At 38.5% G+C, this 18,712-nt stretch overlaps 2 protein-coding genes across 15 annotated transcripts in view; both read left to right on the forward strand.

Moving 5' to 3' along the window:
* The window catches only part of EPB41 (erythrocyte membrane protein band 4.1), a 168,665-nt gene that overhangs the window by 100,758 nt on the left and 49,195 nt on the right, over positions 1 to 18,712 (forward strand). For all 14 annotated transcript variants that reach the window (XM_057702769.1, XM_057702777.1, XM_057702809.1 and 11 more), the window contains exons 9-11: positions 2,500 to 2,652; positions 5,254 to 5,351; positions 7,382 to 7,554. In XM_057702769.1, the coding sequence (XP_057558752.1) occupies positions 2,500 to 2,652; positions 5,254 to 5,351; positions 7,382 to 7,554 (424 nt within the window). The remainder of the gene's footprint in view (positions 1 to 2,499; positions 2,653 to 5,253; positions 5,352 to 7,381; positions 7,555 to 18,712) is intronic.
* Positions 15,867 to 18,111, forward strand: LOC130833340 (zinc finger MYM-type protein 3-like). Its single transcript, XM_057702886.1, is given in 2 exon segments — positions 15,867 to 17,325; positions 17,327 to 18,111. Coding segments are annotated over 2 exon segments (1,491 nt in total). The 5' UTR covers positions 15,867 to 16,024; the 3' UTR covers positions 17,517 to 18,111.

An 18,712-nucleotide genomic window follows, 5' to 3' on the forward strand; every position in this document is an offset into this window, starting at 1 on the left:
TAGGTGATTAATATTATATATTTAAACTTTTTCATTAATAAAGAGGCATGCAAATATGGCTTTATTGGTAACTTACTGTCCCTTTTTGACCTGAGGATAATATTTGTAACTAACTGTACTTAAAAAAAAAACTTACTATACTTAACATCAGTAATTATAAAAATCTGAGTTCTCTCATATTGAGCTTATAAAGGAGTAGAGTCAACTCCTATACTTGTGATTTTTGGAGGGATGGCCACTTTATCATAGAAAAACAAGAATTATAATTGTGCATGTATATTCGGTAGTATACATAGCCCAAGCCCTGGCCTCCAGGAAGTCCTGTGGTCTGCTGACTTAAACATGTATGTGTAGGACATGCAGCTACCATAGCTACCATAGTAATTATTTGCTGATTATGATAATGATAGGTTTGAGTATTTCAGAACTTGGAGACCAAAATGAGAACATGAATGCCTGCCCTTGGATTTTCATATACAGACAGGCATGGTAAAAGTAAATTAGTGTTTCTTTTTTTTTTTTTTTTCTATTAATTTTATTTATTACTTTTGGGGGGGGTACACCAAGTTCAATTATCTGTTTTTATACACATATTAGTGTTTCTTTTTGAATTATTAAGCCTCCTTTTTGGAGGCTGCGGAGGTTCAGTTTTAGGAGAGGAGTGTTGGGAAGGTAGATGAGGTACAAGTCCAGTGACATGCATTTCACAGTGGCTTTGAGGGGTGGTGATAGTGGCTATATTACTGCTTATAGCAACTGGTTCCTTCAGTGGGTAAGATGTATGTATGTCCATGTTTCTTGGACAAGAGAAAAGCAGATGTTCCCTCAGTCACTAATAATGAATGAAATAATTGATAGTAATGGTTGAAAGTTTAAGACTAGTGTATGTTGTTAGTAACATACCTTGAAATTTCCTAATTTATCAGCCTACATGAGTCAAGATTTTTATAAATCTGAAGCAAAGAATATACTGATGTTTGCCATCATAAATTATGATTAATAATGTGGGCAGGTAACAAACTCAGTGTAAACACTTTACTGAGCATGTTGTCAAAATAACAGTATTTGGGGTGATACAGCAATGATTTAGATACAGTTTCCACGCTCAAGGAATGAATTTTAATTTTTTTCTAGTTGTTTCCCTCACTATGAAGGTAATATATTAATAACATATTTACATGTGTGTATGTATATATTATCCACAGATAACTATATGTACCTAGAAAATAGGATAATCCTGGAGATTATCAAATTAGTACTGGTTACTGTTAAAGAGTAGAGGAGGAGGAAGGTAGATTTTTTAAAAATTTTACACATTTCTGTATTTGAATTTTTTACATACATGTATTAGTTTTTTGATATATGAATGCTTTTTTTTAAGCTCTTTATTGGAATATAATTGCTTTATACTCTTGTACCAGCTTTTGAGGTACACCAAAGTCCCCTCCCTCCCACAGCTCCCTCCCACCCTCCCTGTCCTGGCCCCCAAGGCATCACCCATCATCGAGTTGATCTCCCTTTGTTATACAGCAACTTCCCACTAGCTATCTATTTTACAGTTGGTAGTGTATATATGTCTATGCTACTCTCTCACTTCGTCCCAGCTTCCTCTTTGCCCTGCCCAACCCCATGTCCTCCAGTCCATTCTCTGCATCTGCATCCTTATTCTTGCCCTGTCACTGGGTTCATCAGTACCTTTTTTTTTTTTTTAAGATTCCGTATATATGAGTTAGCATACAGTATTTGTTTTTCTCTTTCTAGCTTACTTCACTCTGTATGACAGACTCTAGGTCTATCCACCTCATTACATATAGCTCCATTTCATATATGAATGCTTTTTAAAAGATAATGCATGTTTATTGTAATTGGAAAGCGTAGAAAACTAAAATGAAAAATTGTTCATAATTGTACCACCTAAAGAATGCCATTATTAATATTTTGGTGTATTCATCTTTCTTCTATGTGTATTTTTTATATTGTTGGAATCAAATTATATATACAATTTTATCCTGCTTTATATTACTTAATGTTACAACTTAATTATTTTCCCATTTATCTCCCAAATTCTATGTAACTGGTTTAATGGCCACATTGTATTTCACTATATGGATGGACAATAATTTAACCCTAATGCTTGGATACTTAGGTTATATCCAGGTTTTCACTCTTATGACATTCTGAACATTATCACATGTAAAGCTTTTTCTGTGATTTGAATTATTTCCTTAGAACAGATTATAAAAATAGAATTACTGAGTCTGATTTGGACATTTTAAAGATATTTGTGGTAGGTAATAACATTGATTTTAAAATGTGGTATGGCAACATTTGTGCATAGACCAAATAGTCCCATGGGTTATGGCTGTTAGGTTAAACTTTATTTTTCATTGTATCCTTTGTAACTGTTCTTGGTTGTTGTTATCTTCAGATTGTCTAATAATAGTCAACTGTGTTGAGCACTTTGCTCAAGAGTGAAATGCTAACGCTTTTTTTTCATAGGACTTGGAGGGAGTGGATATCATCCTAGGTGTCTGCTCTAGTGGCCTTCTGGTATATAAAGAAAAGCTGAGAATTAATCGCTTTCCTTGGCCCAAAGTGCTGAAGATTTCTTACAAACGTAGCAGCTTTTTCATTAAGATTCGGCCTGGAGAGGTACAGCATTCATGTTTCCCTTTCCTCCTGAATCAAACACAGATCATGTCTAAAACATCTCTTCATTCCTGTTTTCTTTGTTACGTAATCTGTGAGGTTTCTCTATAGACAACTATTTAGATGCTGATATTTTGTTTCCTAATCTGTCCTGTGATGCTTTTTCTCTTCCTTACTGTTGGTTTTCTGGACAGTTCTCTTCATGTAAATAAATATACCTTGGCTAAAAGTGAAATTTGGATTAATAAACGTGTTCCTTGTTTACTCCAGGTAAAAGCTTTATGGAAAATATCCTTAAGTAACATGAGATTTTTAGATTGTGGGGTTAAATTCCTTATGTTTTGTACCACCAGTCCCTTACCTTATATAATTGTTTGTATATGTAGGTTCTAGTACTACTTGGAATGTGTTCTAGGGTCAAGTTTTAGATTTTTAGTAGAGTTGGGTGTTTAACTTTGTACCAGATAAGTCAGTTATTAGTTGGTTATCAATTTTCAGGATATATTAATGCTGGCCAAATTTAACTTTTATATTAAAGAGCCATCATGGTATAGCAGAAAATTGTTCAAGTATGAATTAAAAAAAAAAAAAGTTCTAGTGCCTACTCTGCCACCTACTAAGTAAAAGACCTTGGATAAATCTAAGGTGTTCCTTTTCATTCAAGGGGGATAATATCTGCTCTGTCAAGGTTGATTTGAAGATCAAATGAGATGGCAGCTGTAAAAGCTCTGAACAAGAAAGCATCATACTAATGTAAAAGCTTTTTTGTGTATATATCACCATCTGCTGGTGGAAAATGTCTCATTATTTGAGCATGAAAATACTGAATGTGCAGCCTTAAAATTTCAGATAAGGATTATCAATGAAGCATTTATTGAGTACCATAATTATTTACCTGTGCCTAGCGAAAGTCAAAGAGTTTCAAATCCAAGAGTCATCCAGTCAACACATTTTTTTAATTAATTTTTATTGGTGTATGATTGCTTTACAATGTTGTGTTAGCCTCCACTGCACAGCAGAATGAGTCAGCCACACACATACAGATATCCCCTCCCTTTTGGACTTCCCTCCCATTCAGGTTACCACAGTGCATTAGGTAGAGTTCCCTGTGCTATACAGTATGTTCCCATCAGCTGTCTATTTTATGCGTAGTATCAATAATGTATATGTGTCAATCCCAGTCTCCCATTTCCTCCCACACCACCCCTTTTCCTCTTTGTCTCTCTATTTCTGCTTTGCAAATAAGATCATCTGTACCATATTTCTAGATTCCACATATATGGGTTATTATATGATATTTGTTTTCCTATTTCTGACCTACTTCACTCTAGGTCCATCCACATCTCTACAAATGACCCAATTTCATTCCTTTTTATGGCTGAGTAATATTCCATTGTATATATGTACCACATCTTCTTCATTCATTCCTCTGTTGATGGACATTTAGGTTGCTTCTATATCCTGGCTATTGTAAATAGTGCTGCTTGTGAACATTGGGGTGCATGTAACAGATATTTATTGATGGCTTTCTTTGTGTCAGACACTATTCTAGGGGCTAGGAACAATAAATATCAATAGAAGAATCCATCCCTCAACAATCTTACATTTTAATGTGGGAAGGCAGAAAAAGTGTGTGTGTGTGTGTGTGTGTGTGTGTGTGAGAGAGAGATAATGGGATGTGCTTGGTTTCTTTAAATGTTAACTATATAATATATATTCTAAAAATGCAGAATTCTTAAGAAAGCAATAAAGAACAATAGTAGGATTTTGAGATGTGTAATGTAGTATTATGGCTACAGTAGATGATTTAGAAGTAGCGTGGTGAAGTGGAAAGCATGAAATTCTGGTTCTGCCACTTAATAGCTATAAGACTGAGCAAGTTAACCTCTCTGATCTCAGTTTCTTCATATGTAAAAATATAGATGATACTATCATAGTGTTATTGGCAATAATAGGCACTAGAAGTAAATGTCAGTTTCCTTTCCATCTTATAAAGTATGCTTAAGGCAGAAACAGAGGCATGAGACTAGCAGAACAATGTTTCCAGTAGCCCTGGCAGGATGTGGTTTGCTTCAAGTCAAAGAGGTATCTAGATAAATTAATGATCAGTCAAAGAAACAAAAGACATTTAGTAATTCAAGAATTTGGTTTGAGCTACAATCTTTAATTTCTATTACTAAAGACAATTGTGTAATAATATTGATTGATTGGAGGAATCATCTGCTATCCTATTCTCTGATTATTGCGTAGTCTAGTATTCTAAATGCAGACAGTAACTAAGGAAGAGAGTGTCTGGACAATCAAACCGTGACATGTCTCAGAATAGTGTACAATGTATATATGTTTGTGTGTTTGTGTTTCTGGACAAAGTAAGATGTGTAAATAGTATAAGGTGCATTCCCTGGCTTCCTTGCTGTGGAAAAAGCCACTCTCAGTGAGTAAATTTCTTTTGGTAACTGGGAAAAAATTTCAAATGATATTTTATGTCCTTAGACTGGTAACATTCTTTTCATTCACAGTGATCTCTCTGTAGCACCATATTTCTCTGGTCCTGTTTCGCTGCAGTTGAATAATACTTTATGTTCCATGCTTGTGTATTTATAGCAAGAACAGTATGAAAGTACCATCGGATTCAGACTTCCCAGTTACCGAGCAGCTAAGAAATTATGGAAAGTCTGTGTAGAGCATCACACATTTTTCAGGTATTGTTCTCACTTAAGTATTTTTCAAGGATAAGTTATTTATGCAACTTTCTATTTTAAACCTGCTATTGAAATTCCCTTCTTTGTATGGCTGGCAGTCTTTTATTTAGCTCAGGTGAGATCATCTTAAGCAAGATAAAATGAATCTAGTTCTCCTCCTTTGGACTGAAAAACACTGCCTCAACATTCCCAGAGCACCTTTCTGTGTATGGTAGAAGGAGGAGGGAAATGAGGAATAGGAACCTGTGTTTACTGGAGGCTCTGTGATGGCCCTAACTGAAGTTAAAACGAGTCCTATCAGGAAGAGGTACCCTGACGTACCTCCACATGGAATTTCTCTAAGGAGTGCGTAACTACCTTCTATGGGACTCTTATACTAGAAGGTTAAAGACGTGAAGCTGATCATTATCTTGGTTCTAATCAATCCCAGAAAGGGAGCACAGGCAACCATCTTTGAAGTCCAGTTGTATCAGATAAACAGAAGACAGAAGGAAGTTTCATCTCCTTTGCTTTTCAAGAGGCCACGTAATTAACCCCTTGTGTTCATTTACCAAGCATTTTCTGTGTCCTTACCCTTTGTATAGGCACTGTACTAGGCATTGGGAATAACCACTGGTAGTTCTAGTCCCTGTCCTGATGGAACATAAAATCTAGCAGACAAATAATTACTTGTGTTGAAAGGAGAGCCAGCTAGTAGTTGTCAGTTTGCCTTTTTAAGAAAATTTCTTCATTATAGAAAATTGCTTGTATAGCACAGTGAAGAGAATAGTATAATAAACTCCCCTTATACCAAACTCCGGCTTCAATAATTATCACCCCAAGGCCAGTCTTGCTTCATCTATATCCCACCCACTCCTTGCTACTACTTCCCAGATTATTTTGAAGCAAATCCCAGACCTTATGCCATGTCATTCATAAATGAACTTGACTCTTTATGAATGGCTCTCAAGAGAGAAAACCATGATATCTTTTTCTTCTTTTTGTAATTTTATATCATACTTAGCACTAAAGAACACTGGACAGAAAGAAAAGTCAGGGAAAGTAACATTTCAATTCTCATTTCAAATAAAACATGAGGCTACACTTTAAACTCGATTATTTTGAATGTTTAATGTCTATGGGATAGATTTCAGCTGCAGCTAGTGTATTGACTTGTAGGATAGCATATTTAAATCTATTGCATCAAAATAAGAGGACATATTAACATTACATAAAAGAAAGTATTTGCTGAATTAACATAAACTACCCCAAGGAGAAAAAAAATACTCTCTTTTTGGTAGTATTTAATATGGCAATTTATGCATTTATTCAGCAAATATTTACTGAATGCCAGATTCATGCCAGGCACTATGCCAGAAGTGAAAACACAAAGATGAATAAGTTGTAGTCTTTATTTGTTACCCATTGAGAGCTCACAGTCTCACAGTGGAGACTAGCACACAAACAGATTGTTTCAATTCAGTGTAGTAAATGCCGTGACAAAAGAGAGCCCAGGGTACTGCTTAGAAAGAAGATGGGACTCCTAACTGAGTTGAAAGTACACCAAATAACCTATTAAATAGGTTACCAGGCATTGAGTTTGGAGTGCGTTTGACAAAATTATTATTCTAGGAGAGTGGAAAGAGAGCTCTGGGCGTGAATTCCGTGACTACCCAACTTCTTAACAGCTATGTGACCTTAAGCAAGTAGCCTTTTTTGAGGTTCAGTTTCTTTTATCTATAAAACGATGAAAATATTACAAGGGTATAGTGAAAACAGTACAGTCTATAAAAGCATTTTGAAAACCATAAGGCCCTACCTATAGAGATATAAGATTATATCATTAATATAAGCCACAAATAAATTTTACGTTGCTTTGAAAAATGACAGAATTAAAATAATGATTACTCAATTGGAAATTTGTCTTAGTAACTGTAAGGAAACTGAGAATTGTGAAACTTTTTAATTCTTGATTTTGTCTTTAATCTCACAGCCTCGTTAGAGTGAGATGATATGTGTAATATATGATTATTATGGTTTCTCCCCACCAGACTGACATCTACAGACACCATTCCTAAAAGCAAATTTCTTGCCTTGGGATCCAAATTTCGATACAGTGGCCGAACTCAGGCTCAGACCAGGCAAGCTAGTGCTCTGATTGACAGGCCTGCCCCACACTTTGAGCGTACGGCAAGCAAACGGGCATCCCGAAGCCTTGATGGAGGTTTGTATTGAATATTAATGATTTCTTGTCATCCTAACTCTTTAGAGAGAGATAGAGGAAGAACGGTTATCAGATGTGATCGGGCGCAAAGTAAGTACAGTTATTTATAAGAGAATCAAATGAAAGAATCTCAATGGTAAAATGAAATGAATCTCACTAATTGTCTAATTTAGTGGAATCATCTTAAGAAAAGGAGAACAGAGCTTCAGAGTAGTAACTAGATCAAGGTCCCACTGCTGAGTAGTGGTGGATTGAACACCATTAGAATTAGAATTCAGAATCTCTACCACAGGGTGAAACCTAATGTAGTATACTGAACTAAAGCCCTCTTGAACATTTTAATTTATTTATTTATTTAAAATATTTATTTATTTGGTTGCACTGGGTCTTAGTTGCAGCACTCAGGCTCCTTAGTTGTGGCACATGGCCTCCTTAGTTGTGGCATGCAAACTCTTAGTTGAGGCATGTATGTGGGATCTAGTTCCCTGACCAGGGATTATCCACTGAGTCACCAGGGAAGTCCCTTGAACATTTGTTTTGTTTTGTTTTGTTTTTTAATTTATTTATTTCATTTATTTTTGGTTGCATTGGGTCTTTTTTTTTTTTAAACGTATTTATTTATTTAATTTATTTATTGGCTGCATTGGGTCTTCATTGCTGCACGCGGGCTTTCTCTAGTTGCTGTGAGTGGGGGCTACTCTTCATTGTGGTGTGCAGGCTCCTCATTGTAGTGGCTTCTCTTGTTGTGGAGCACAGGCCCTAGGCGCGTGGGCTTCAATAGTTGCAGCACACAGGCTCAATAGCTGTGGCGCATGGGCTTTGTTGCTCCATAGCATGTGGAATCTTCCCAGAGCAGGGCTCAAACCCATGTCCCCTGCATTGGCAGGCAGATTCTTTACCATTGCGCCACCTAGAAAGTCCCTGCATTGGGTCTTAGTTGTGGCATGCATGTTCTTTGTTGCGGCACATGGGCTCAATAGTTGCAGCACATGGGCTTATTTGCCCCATGGCATGTGGAATCGTAGTTCCCCAACCAGGGATCAAACCAACATACCCTGCATTCTTAACCACTGGACCAGCAGGGAAGTCCCAAACATTTTTAAATAGTTATTTTTCAAGTAGAAAAGAAGGAAAGAGTCTGCCTCACTAGCGCAATCATTGAAAAAGTTTAGATCATTTGTCATGTGTCAATTATAGACAGAAAAAAACAATTCTATTATTGGAGTCTCAAATTTTGTTTAAATAAAAGAGGGAGGAAATGAATATGTTTCATAATTGTATATACTGACAGAATATCTGTTTCAGTTTTTCTCAGTTTAGTCTCAAGGATTTAAGAGCCTTAGCATTACTGAAATGAAATAATAAGCCACATTCAGTTCTTTTTTTTTTTTTTGGCCCCACCACTCGGCTTACAGGATTCTAGTTCCCCGACCAGGGATTGAACCTGGGCCCTGGCAGTGAAAGCACCGAGTCCTAACCACTGGACCACCAGGGAATTCCCAAACCATATTCAGTTCTTTATGCCTCTAAAAAGCGGTGGCTAATAAATAAAAGTTCAGAAGGCAGTAACCAAAATAGAGTATTGCTGATTGCAGCTGTGTGCTGTCTATTGTAAAAGCAAGGTGCATGTTATAGTCGTTAAAGGCCTGGTTCTAATCTCAACCACTGCAGTTATGATCTATCTTCTTGGGTGAGTTACTTAAGCAATCTCTCTCAGTTTTCTCATTCATAAAATGGGTATGATGATAATATAATATTACCTCAGAGAACTTTCATGAGAAATAAATGAAATGGTATGCTTAGCATAATGGCTGGCACTTAATAAATGACTGCAAAATACTAGCTGTCATTAAGATATTGTTAATATTCTGGCCACAGCATTATTATTTTGTTTTGTGTCATCCAGAACTATGCTGCCGTATTCTGGTTTGTTGCATGATGGGAGCATATATCAGAAACACTGAGCTCACTTTAAAAGAATCAGGAATGGGTCAGCCACACTTGGAAAAGAAATTACCCGAGCAGTAGAACTTTTGTGCTTCTGTATTACGAGTTATGCTTCTTTCTTTCTGATGTCCCTCTATAATGCAGATTATAGGCTTTGTTTTATTTACTCTTCATGACAACACTAGGAATTAAGCTCAGAGATTAAATAACTTTTCTTGAGATATGATAGCTGGTAAGTGGATTGGAGTACAGGTTGGTTTAACTCCAAAACCCATGTTCTATCGGATATTTACTCATTTACTACTTTGTTCAACAATTTATTTTAAACTTCTGCGTCAGGTGTTGTTCTAGTTACTGAGGATACAACTGTGGACATACAGACATGGTCCTACCCTCATGGGGCTTACATTCTATGGGTAGAAACAAAAACAAAACAAGTTCAGATAGTGATAAATGCTATAAAGAAAATCAAACAGAGTAATGGGATGGAGAGTGTCTGGGGATGGGTAGATTGGGTGGTCCAGTCTAAATTTAGAAGATTCCTCTGAGGAGCTTCATTTGAACTGAAACCAGAATTATGAGAAACAACCAGCCATCCTCAAATGGGATGAACAAAATCTGGGGGAAGAACATTCTTGAAGAGGGAGTAGCAAGTACAAAGAACGGGAGGTAGGAGTGAGCTTGGCATGTGTCTAGATCAGTGCTGTCCCATAGAACTTTCCATGCTGATGAAAATCTTCTATTTTGTGATGTTCAGTTTGGTAGCCACTAGCCACACGTGGCCATTATGAACTTGAAATGTGGCTGTGAAACCATGGAACTCAATTTTAACTACATTTAAAGAGCCACATGTGGCTAGTACAAAGATCTACTCCACTACCCAGGTAGTAAAGCAGAATCACGGTGAAGTCTGTTGTAGGATCTGGGTGAGATATGATGACGGCTTGGACTTGATTATTGCTGTTAAAGACGGTGAAAACTGGTCAGGGATACAATTCAGAAGTAGGGCTGACAGAATTACTGATAAATTAAGTGTTAGAGATGGTAAGGAAAAGAAAATCAAGGTTTATTCCTAGGCTTGATCATTTAGTACAGTGGGAAAGTCTGAGAGAGGAGCAGAGTTGGGGATATAGGAAATCAAGACTCCTCTTTTGGACATGTTGAGTTTGAGGTATGATGACTCAAGCCTCATGCCTGCCATATTCTTATAACAACATTAGGCATCTCCTTCGTGTCCGATGAATCACCCTACCTCCAGTTTACCTTAGTTTGGGGGAGCTATTATTCTTACTATTTTATCCCCATTTTTTAGTAAGAAAATTGAGGTTGAAAAGTTTAAGCAACTTGTTCAAGATCTCACAGATAGCTTTAACAAAAACCCATGTCTGTCTGATACCATATCCCATGGCTTTTTGCACTAAATGAAATTTCATTGTTATATAGATACTATGCCCAATGTATATTTTCTTTCTAACAGCAAAAATAACCAACAATTCAAAGGTTGGTGAGCTTTGGTACTTTGAACAAATTAGAAAGCTTTACTTATAAAGATGCTTCTATTACTTGTAGACATCACATGTTGACTGTCTCTATTTTTCTAGCTGTAAATACCTCACAATTCAAGATTTCAAAAAACCTTGATGTCTCTGTCTATTGACTAATATTGGCCAGTTCTTATTAAAGTTACACACTATGTTCTTAGGGGGAAAATCTCCAAAAATTTGTTTTCAAATGTTGTAGTAATGTTTGAGGTTCCAAAACTAAAGCATGTAAGACAATTCTAAAGGAAGACAGTGGCTTTACCATTAGTATCACAGAGTTTGGGGGGCTTAGAGGAGTTTTGAAGTCATTTATTCCAGCCAACTTATTTTATAGAAATAGAGCCTGAAGGCTAAAAAAGCAATTTGTCCAAAGTTAACCTACTTGTTAACTAGTTTGGTACTGCAAATTTAAGACAGGATTCACATTTCCTGATATCTAGATCAAGCCCTTTTTTCCTTGATATACTCCATGATGCCCTCTTCCCATCTTTACAGTTTGAGAACATTTTAAAGATACATGATCTTAACTGGTGTTGGTCTTGATAATTACCACAGCACTTGCTACACTGTAAGTGCTTAATAAATAAATGTTGGAAATAAGATGATTATTTTTCCTATTTAGTTGAATGTGAGCATGATTTTTATGTTCCACACTATCTATGTGATATTTTAAGTGCATTAGAATTTCCTATTACAGCTGTTGTCCCTCTCTTTAATCTTCTGTGCTCAGGAGAAAAATACTTTATTTTTTTCTATTTTTTGTAATTATTTATTTTATTTTTTATTTATCGAATGCATTGGGCCTTTGTTGTTGCACTCAGGTTTTCTGTAGGTGTGGAGAGCAGGGGCTACTCTTCATTGCAGTGCATGGGCTTCTTATTGTGCTGGCTTCTATTGTTGTGGAGCACAGACTCTAGGCACATGGGCTTCAGTAGTTATGGTGCGTGGGCTCAATAGTTGTGGCTCGCGGGCTCTAGAGCGCAGGCTCAGTAGTTTTGGTGCAAGGGCTTAGTTGCTCTGTGGCATGTGGGATCTTCCCGGACCAGGGCTCGAACCCGTGTCCCCTGCATTGGCAGGCGGATTCTTAGCCACTGCACCACCAGGGAGGTCCCGAGAAAAGTACTTCAAAAATTTTTTTCTCACTCAAATCCTGATCACTAATGAAGTTGAATACCTTTTCTTAGTTTATAGGCTATTTACATATCATTGTTTCTGAAGTGCTTGTTCAAATCTTTTGCTCATGTTTTTATTGGTTGTCTGTCTTATTAATTTGTAGGGGTTCTTTATATATTCTTGCCTCACTCCCAGTCTCAGGGAGAAAGCATCAGTATTTCATCTAGTGTGATGTTTGCTCTGGGTTTTATGTAGCTACTTCTTATCAGATAAGGAAAATTCTAAGAGTTCTTATTGTGAATGAACGGTGACTTTTATCAAATGCTTTTCACTTCATTGGTTGATATAATAATATGATTTTTCACCTTTTTTTATGTTACATGGTAGGTTACATTGGCTGACTTTCCACTGGTAAGCTTTCTTGGCATTCTTGAAGTAAACTCAATTTGATCATAATGTACTTTTCTTCTATCATTTTAGGCTTTTTGCAATGATTTTCATGAGAGAGGTAGGCCTGTAATTTTCCTCTCTTGTAATGTTGTTGTCAGGTTTTAGTGTCAAGTTTATGCTGACCTCATAAAGTAAATCAGGAAGGATTCCCTCTTTTTCTTTTCTCTGGAAGAGTTTGTGTAAGATTGGTATTATTTCTTCCTTAGTGTTTGGAAGAGTTCACCTATAAAGCCAGCTGGTTCTAAAGATCCCTTTGTGGGAGGGTTCTTTACTTACAGATTCGATGTCTTTATTAGAAAGGACAATTAAGATGTTCTGGTTCTCGTTTCAGTTTTGATAATTGCGTTTTTCTAGGAAACGTCCATTCCATCTGAATTTTCAAATATATTGCCATAAGGTTATATCTTTTTAATATCTGTAAGATCTATAGCAATGTCCCCTTTTGTGTTCCTCATATTGGTAAGTTACACCCACCCCTCTTTTTTTTTTTTTTTTTTGAACTGCTGCTGATGTATTAATTTTATTAATCTTTCCAAAGAACCAACTTTTGGTTTTGTTTTCTTCCTGTTGTATATTTTTAATTTAACTTACGCCAGCCAGTATCTTTATTATTTTCTTTTTACTTTTATTGAACTGTTCTTCTTCTAATTTCTGGAAAGGATACCCATTGATGTTTATTATTTCTCACAACCTAACCTTAGGATTTAAGTGACTTGCTTAAGGTCACATAGTCAGTGACAGGGCTAGGAATAGAATCTAGAACTGTTGTCCCACTGCCATGTTTCTTACTCTTTACCATGATGACTTCTTTTTCGTAGTAGAGGGAGAATTAAAGATGTCAACAGTTAGTTCACTGAGCACTTAGTATGTTCCAGGCCCTGTTCTGGACATTTTACATATATTATCTTTTTTTTTGGGCACACGGGCTTAGCTGCTCCGCGGCATGTGGGATCTTCCTGGAGCTGGGATCGAACCCGTGACCTCTGCATTGGCAGGCGGATTCTTAACCACTGCGCCACCTAGGAAGCCCCCATATATTATCTTTTTAAGCATCTGAATTACATATAAACTGAGTAGGACAAATTTTGTGTAGTTCTGTTTTCAAATGTCTTTTTTTTTCTCTGTGTGCTGTATTCTCAGCATAAGAACTGGAAACATGTTTATGGAAACTATTTTTCCCTCCTTTTTCTAGATCCTTTTCCATTCTTCTTAACAGAGGGACTTTCCACTATTAGGCCTCCCTCTCTATTTTTTCTTTTTCCTTTAAATTACTATAAGCCTCTAAGCTAGAGATGGTACAAGGGTAAGTCAAAAATTATCTGCACTCTGGCTATAGAATTTATTTTAATTAACTTTTAGAAAAGACAAATACCTCATTTTTTGATATAATCTCCTTGCTTTTCAATACACTTTGTCCCTCTGTCAACAAACTTTCATATCCCCTCATTAAAAAATATTTTAGGCTGAGCTGTGAGCCACAAATGCTCCGCTGTCTTCATGTGGATGGTCATCTGGCTCCTTCTTGATGGCTAACACTTGTGCAACCTTCCTTGAACTTCTCTATCCATCCATACACACTTCTTCATGACAAAACACTTTCTGCATACTGCGCACCAAGTCTTCAATAAATGACGGCCCCAGGTACACCCTCAGACCACAAAAAACACATCCCTGCACGCTGCTCTTCTTTAATGAAAATCACAAGTGGGGCATCCATTTTTGCTCGCACTGTGGTTACAAATGAACTGATGTAACACATTCACACCTACACAACAGTGACTGGAGAGACAGTAGGCTTGAGTGAAAAGCACTGATAAAACAGTGTGGCCAACAGAAGTTTTAATATAACCGGAGTGCGGATAAATTTTTGACTTAGCCTTGTATATTAGGGGAACTTTAATGAGAATTACATTATAAGATAGGGCCTCATTTTAATGAACATTCCCTTTCTCTTCTGTTGTATCTGGTGCTCAGAGCATCTGCTTCACCAGCTGAAGAACTAAAACTGGCTCAGATCCCAATTTATACAAGAGAGTGGGAAGTCACAAGGATACACTAATAATGACAAGGGTTTTTCAGCTTATACTTTTGTTGCACTTTTTGCTTTTCAAACCATTTCTATATATTCCTATTTGATACCAGCAACCTAGTGGACAAGAAGCATTTAGGAATTCTTGTTTTACTAGAGGAGGAAACTGGGGCACAAAAAAGTTATATAAAGTTACTTGGGTCACATAACCAAGCTGTTCATCCATCCAGTGAGTAGTGGTTGCAGTGATTCTTGCCAGGGGAATACATCCACATCATCTTTGGAGCTTTAAAACAAAACAAATGCCTGAGCCTTACTCTTAGATACCACATCTGTCTGGGGTGGAATTGAGCATCAGCTGGATTTTTTGGTTTGTTTTTCAAGATCCATAGATGAATCAGGTGGGCTCTCTGATAATGGAACCACTGATCCAGTGCATACCCATTGTACCTGCACCATACTAGCTGGAATTGTGCTAGTGAGTAACAGAGCTGGAACTAGAATCTAAGACTCCTTTTACTCAAGATGATCATTTTGAGTTTTACTCTTCACTGCTCTAATACGTGACTAAGATTCTGTTGTTGTCAGACAAGAGCAATGTCATTCTGGAGTTAATGGGGCCACAGGATGATCACAGCCAGCACTCTTCTCCGTCTAGACCTTCAGAGATGGGAAATCATTGAATTTTTCAAGTGAGATGTTCTCTATATATACACCAAAGTTTTTTAATAGCTAACAAATGAGTTCATAAAACTAAAAAGCCAAAACACGTTAAAAAGTAATCATTACCTCAAACACTGAATATACTAAAAAGCAGTGAATTATATACAGTCTAAATGGGTGAATTTTATGGTATGTGACATATCGCAAGCTGTTTAAAAAGACAAGAAGCATAGTCACTACCATGATTCTCTGTTGTGATCCATAGTTTTTGTAACCTTCTTATGGAGAAAAGGAATTTGCTTCTTTCCAGAGCTCCTAGGTGATATGTTTCACTTGAATTGCATATCAATGTATACATGATTAGTTTTTGCTCAACATACTCTTGAAATAATATTAGCCCGTAAGGAAAAAAATAAAGATTTAGGTATGACATTAAAGTTATTAATACTTAGGATTTGTAAAGTGTTTTTATATCCATTGAGTATGCCTTCCCCAACTATCCTATAAAGTTAATATCTTCCACATTTTACAAATGATGCAACTTTCTGCCTCTGTTTCTAACTGCCAGTTTCCATACTTATACCTACTTTTCCACATATGGTATGGATTGCTAGAGCTAGGAATGCTGAAGACTTAAATCACTTGGCTCTGCAATATTAGTATTGGATTAAAACCAAATGCAAGGCAGGCGCCTGCTGCATGGCGTAGCCCATATCCAGTCAGCCTCATGGACCCCAGTGATTCCCCCAGTCCGTTTGACCCATTGACCCTGCCAGAGAAGCCCCTGGCTGGAGACCTTCCAGTAGACATGGAATTTGGAGAGGATCTACTGGCATCCCAGACTGCCCCAACTCGAGGATGGGCCCCCCCTGGCCCTTCTCCATCCTCAGGAGCCCTGGACCTGCTTGATACCCCTGCTGGTCTGGAAAAAGACCCTGGAGTCCTGGATGGAGCCACTGAGCTGCTGGGGCTGGGGGGGCTGCTCTATAAAGCCCCCTCCCCCCCAGAGGTGGACCATGGTCCTGAGGGGACCCTTGCATGGGATGCAGGAGATCAAACCCTAGAACCTGGACCAGGGGGTCAGACCCCTGAGGTGGTGCCACCTGACCCAGGGGCTGGGGCAAATCCCTCTTCACCTGAGGGGCTACTAGAGCCTTTGGCTCCAGATTCTCCAATAACCCTGCAGTCCCCACATATTGAAGAGGAGGAGACCACCTCCATAGCTACGGGGAGAAGGGGCTCCCCTGGGCAGGAGGAGGAGCTTCCCCAAGGGCAGCCACAGAGCCCAAATGGACCCCCCAGCCCTTCAGTGGGAGAGGCTCTGGGGGATGGAATCAACAGTTCTCAGACCAAACCTGGGGGCCCTAGCCCCCCTGGACACCCTTCCCTGCCAGGAGATGGCCTGACTGGGAAGGCGAGTGAGAAGCCGCCTGAGAGGGTGCAGAAGAGAAGCGAGCGCGTTAGAAGATTAGAGCCTCCAAAACCTGAGGTTGTGGATCCCACTGAGAGCATTCCAGTGTCAGATGAGGATTCTGATGCCATGGTAGATGACCCCAACGATGAGGACTTTGTGCCATTCCGGCCCCGGCGCTCTCCTTGCATGTCCCTACGCTCGAGCGTGGCACAGAGGGCTGGGCGCTCTGCCGTAGGCACCAAGATGACTTGTGCCCACTGCCGGACACCACTGCAGAAGGGCCAGATGGCCTACCAGCACAAGGGGCTGCCGCAGCTCTTCTGCTCTTCATCCTGTCTCACCACTTTCTCCAAGAAGCCCTCTGGCAAAAAGACCTGTACCTTCTGCAAGAAGGAGATCTGGAACACCAAGGACTCAGTTGTAGCCCAGACTGGTTCAGGAGGCTCTTTCCATGAGTTCTGCACGTCCGTCTGTCTCTCCCTGTATGAGGCCCAGCAGCAGCGCCCAATCCCCCAGTCTGGGGATCCCGCTGATGCCACCCGCTGCAGTATATGCCAGAAGATTGGAGAGGTCCTGCACGAGGTCAGCAATGGCAGCGTGGTGCACCGGCTCTGCAGATTCTTGCTTCTCCAAATTCCGGGCCAACAAGGGACTGAAAACCAACTGTTGTGACCAGTGCGGGGCTTACATCTACACCAAGACCGGGAGCCCTGGCCCCGAGCTCCTCTTCCACGAGGGCCAACAAAAGTGGTTCTGCAACACAAGCTGCTTGGGGGCGTACAAGAAGGTGGGGCCGAGGGAGTAGCGCATTAGAGGGCTGTGGAAGGGGGTGCGGTCCTTGGGTGAGAAATAAAGGTGCCTGACGGGTCGAGGGCTGGGAGAAATAAAACAAATAAAGGGGGTTTCAATTGTATCTGTTATGTTTTATTTTTGAAGCTGGCTGGTGGATACACAGGTCTTTGTTATCTCATCATCTATACTTTTTTTGTATGCCTGAAACATTTCATGTTTTAAAAACTTAAAAAATAAAAGTGAAGGGACAAATCCAAAAAAAAAAAAAAAAAAAACCAAATGCAAGTGGCAAAATAACACATGGTGGAAGCATGGGCTATGTTTCTCTGATGCCAGGCAGAGTCAAATTAATTCTTTGAGAGGAGGTGTGAATACACATGTATAATGATACTTTAACACAACTGTGAGCAAAATATTTTGTCACATTCCCCTGTGTTGTTAGATTTGGTCTGCCATCTGCCATTCTTGCATTGACTGGCTTAGAGCACCCATGAGTAGCAGGGACTTGCAAGAGCCTACAGAGTTTTCATTGAAAGATAAAGCAGATCTTTGTGTTTCTGTTGTTTTTCCTGTGTATCCTCTGAGGAGTGATTTCTTTCACTGCAGATCATTACAGACCATCAAGCGTCTCTTTCTTGGTGTGGTGTATATGAAGTAATTGTGAATTTTGGTTTTTTAAAATCTGTTCTGATTCATGGCATTCCTTTGTTTAACCTAATTTTTACTACTTATAAATCTAAATTTATCAGAAAAAGGAAAGTACAGGATACTCAGTGTAAGAAGGCAGGAAAGTTTGTAATAAAAATTTATAAAGATTTCCATGTAAAATAGTTAAAACTTAAAAGTCTTAACACATGAGGGATAATGATCTATTATCAGAAATAGTAAATCATGTGGAAACACACTACATTCCTAGACATTGCCAGGTCAGTGAGGTCTACTACAAAGTATATAGATGTTTTCTTTTAGTTCCTGGAAGAATGAAGATAAAAATCATGAAAAGAGTATGAGTACTTTTTTTTTTTTTTTTTTACTTTTGGCTTCATTGGATCTTAGTTGAGGCACACAGGATCTTCATTGTGGCATGTGGGCTTCTCTCTAGTTGTGGCATGCAGGCTTCTGAGCGCGTGGGCTCTGTAGTTGTAATGAAGGCTCAGTTGCCCCATGGCATGTGGGATCTTAGTTCCTCGACCAGGGATTGAACCTGCA

Source organism: Hippopotamus amphibius, chromosome 1, assembly GCF_030028045.1.
Source record: "Hippopotamus amphibius kiboko isolate mHipAmp2 chromosome 1, mHipAmp2.hap2, whole genome shotgun sequence".
Lineage (NCBI taxonomy): Eukaryota > Metazoa > Chordata > Mammalia > Artiodactyla > Hippopotamidae > Hippopotamus > Hippopotamus amphibius.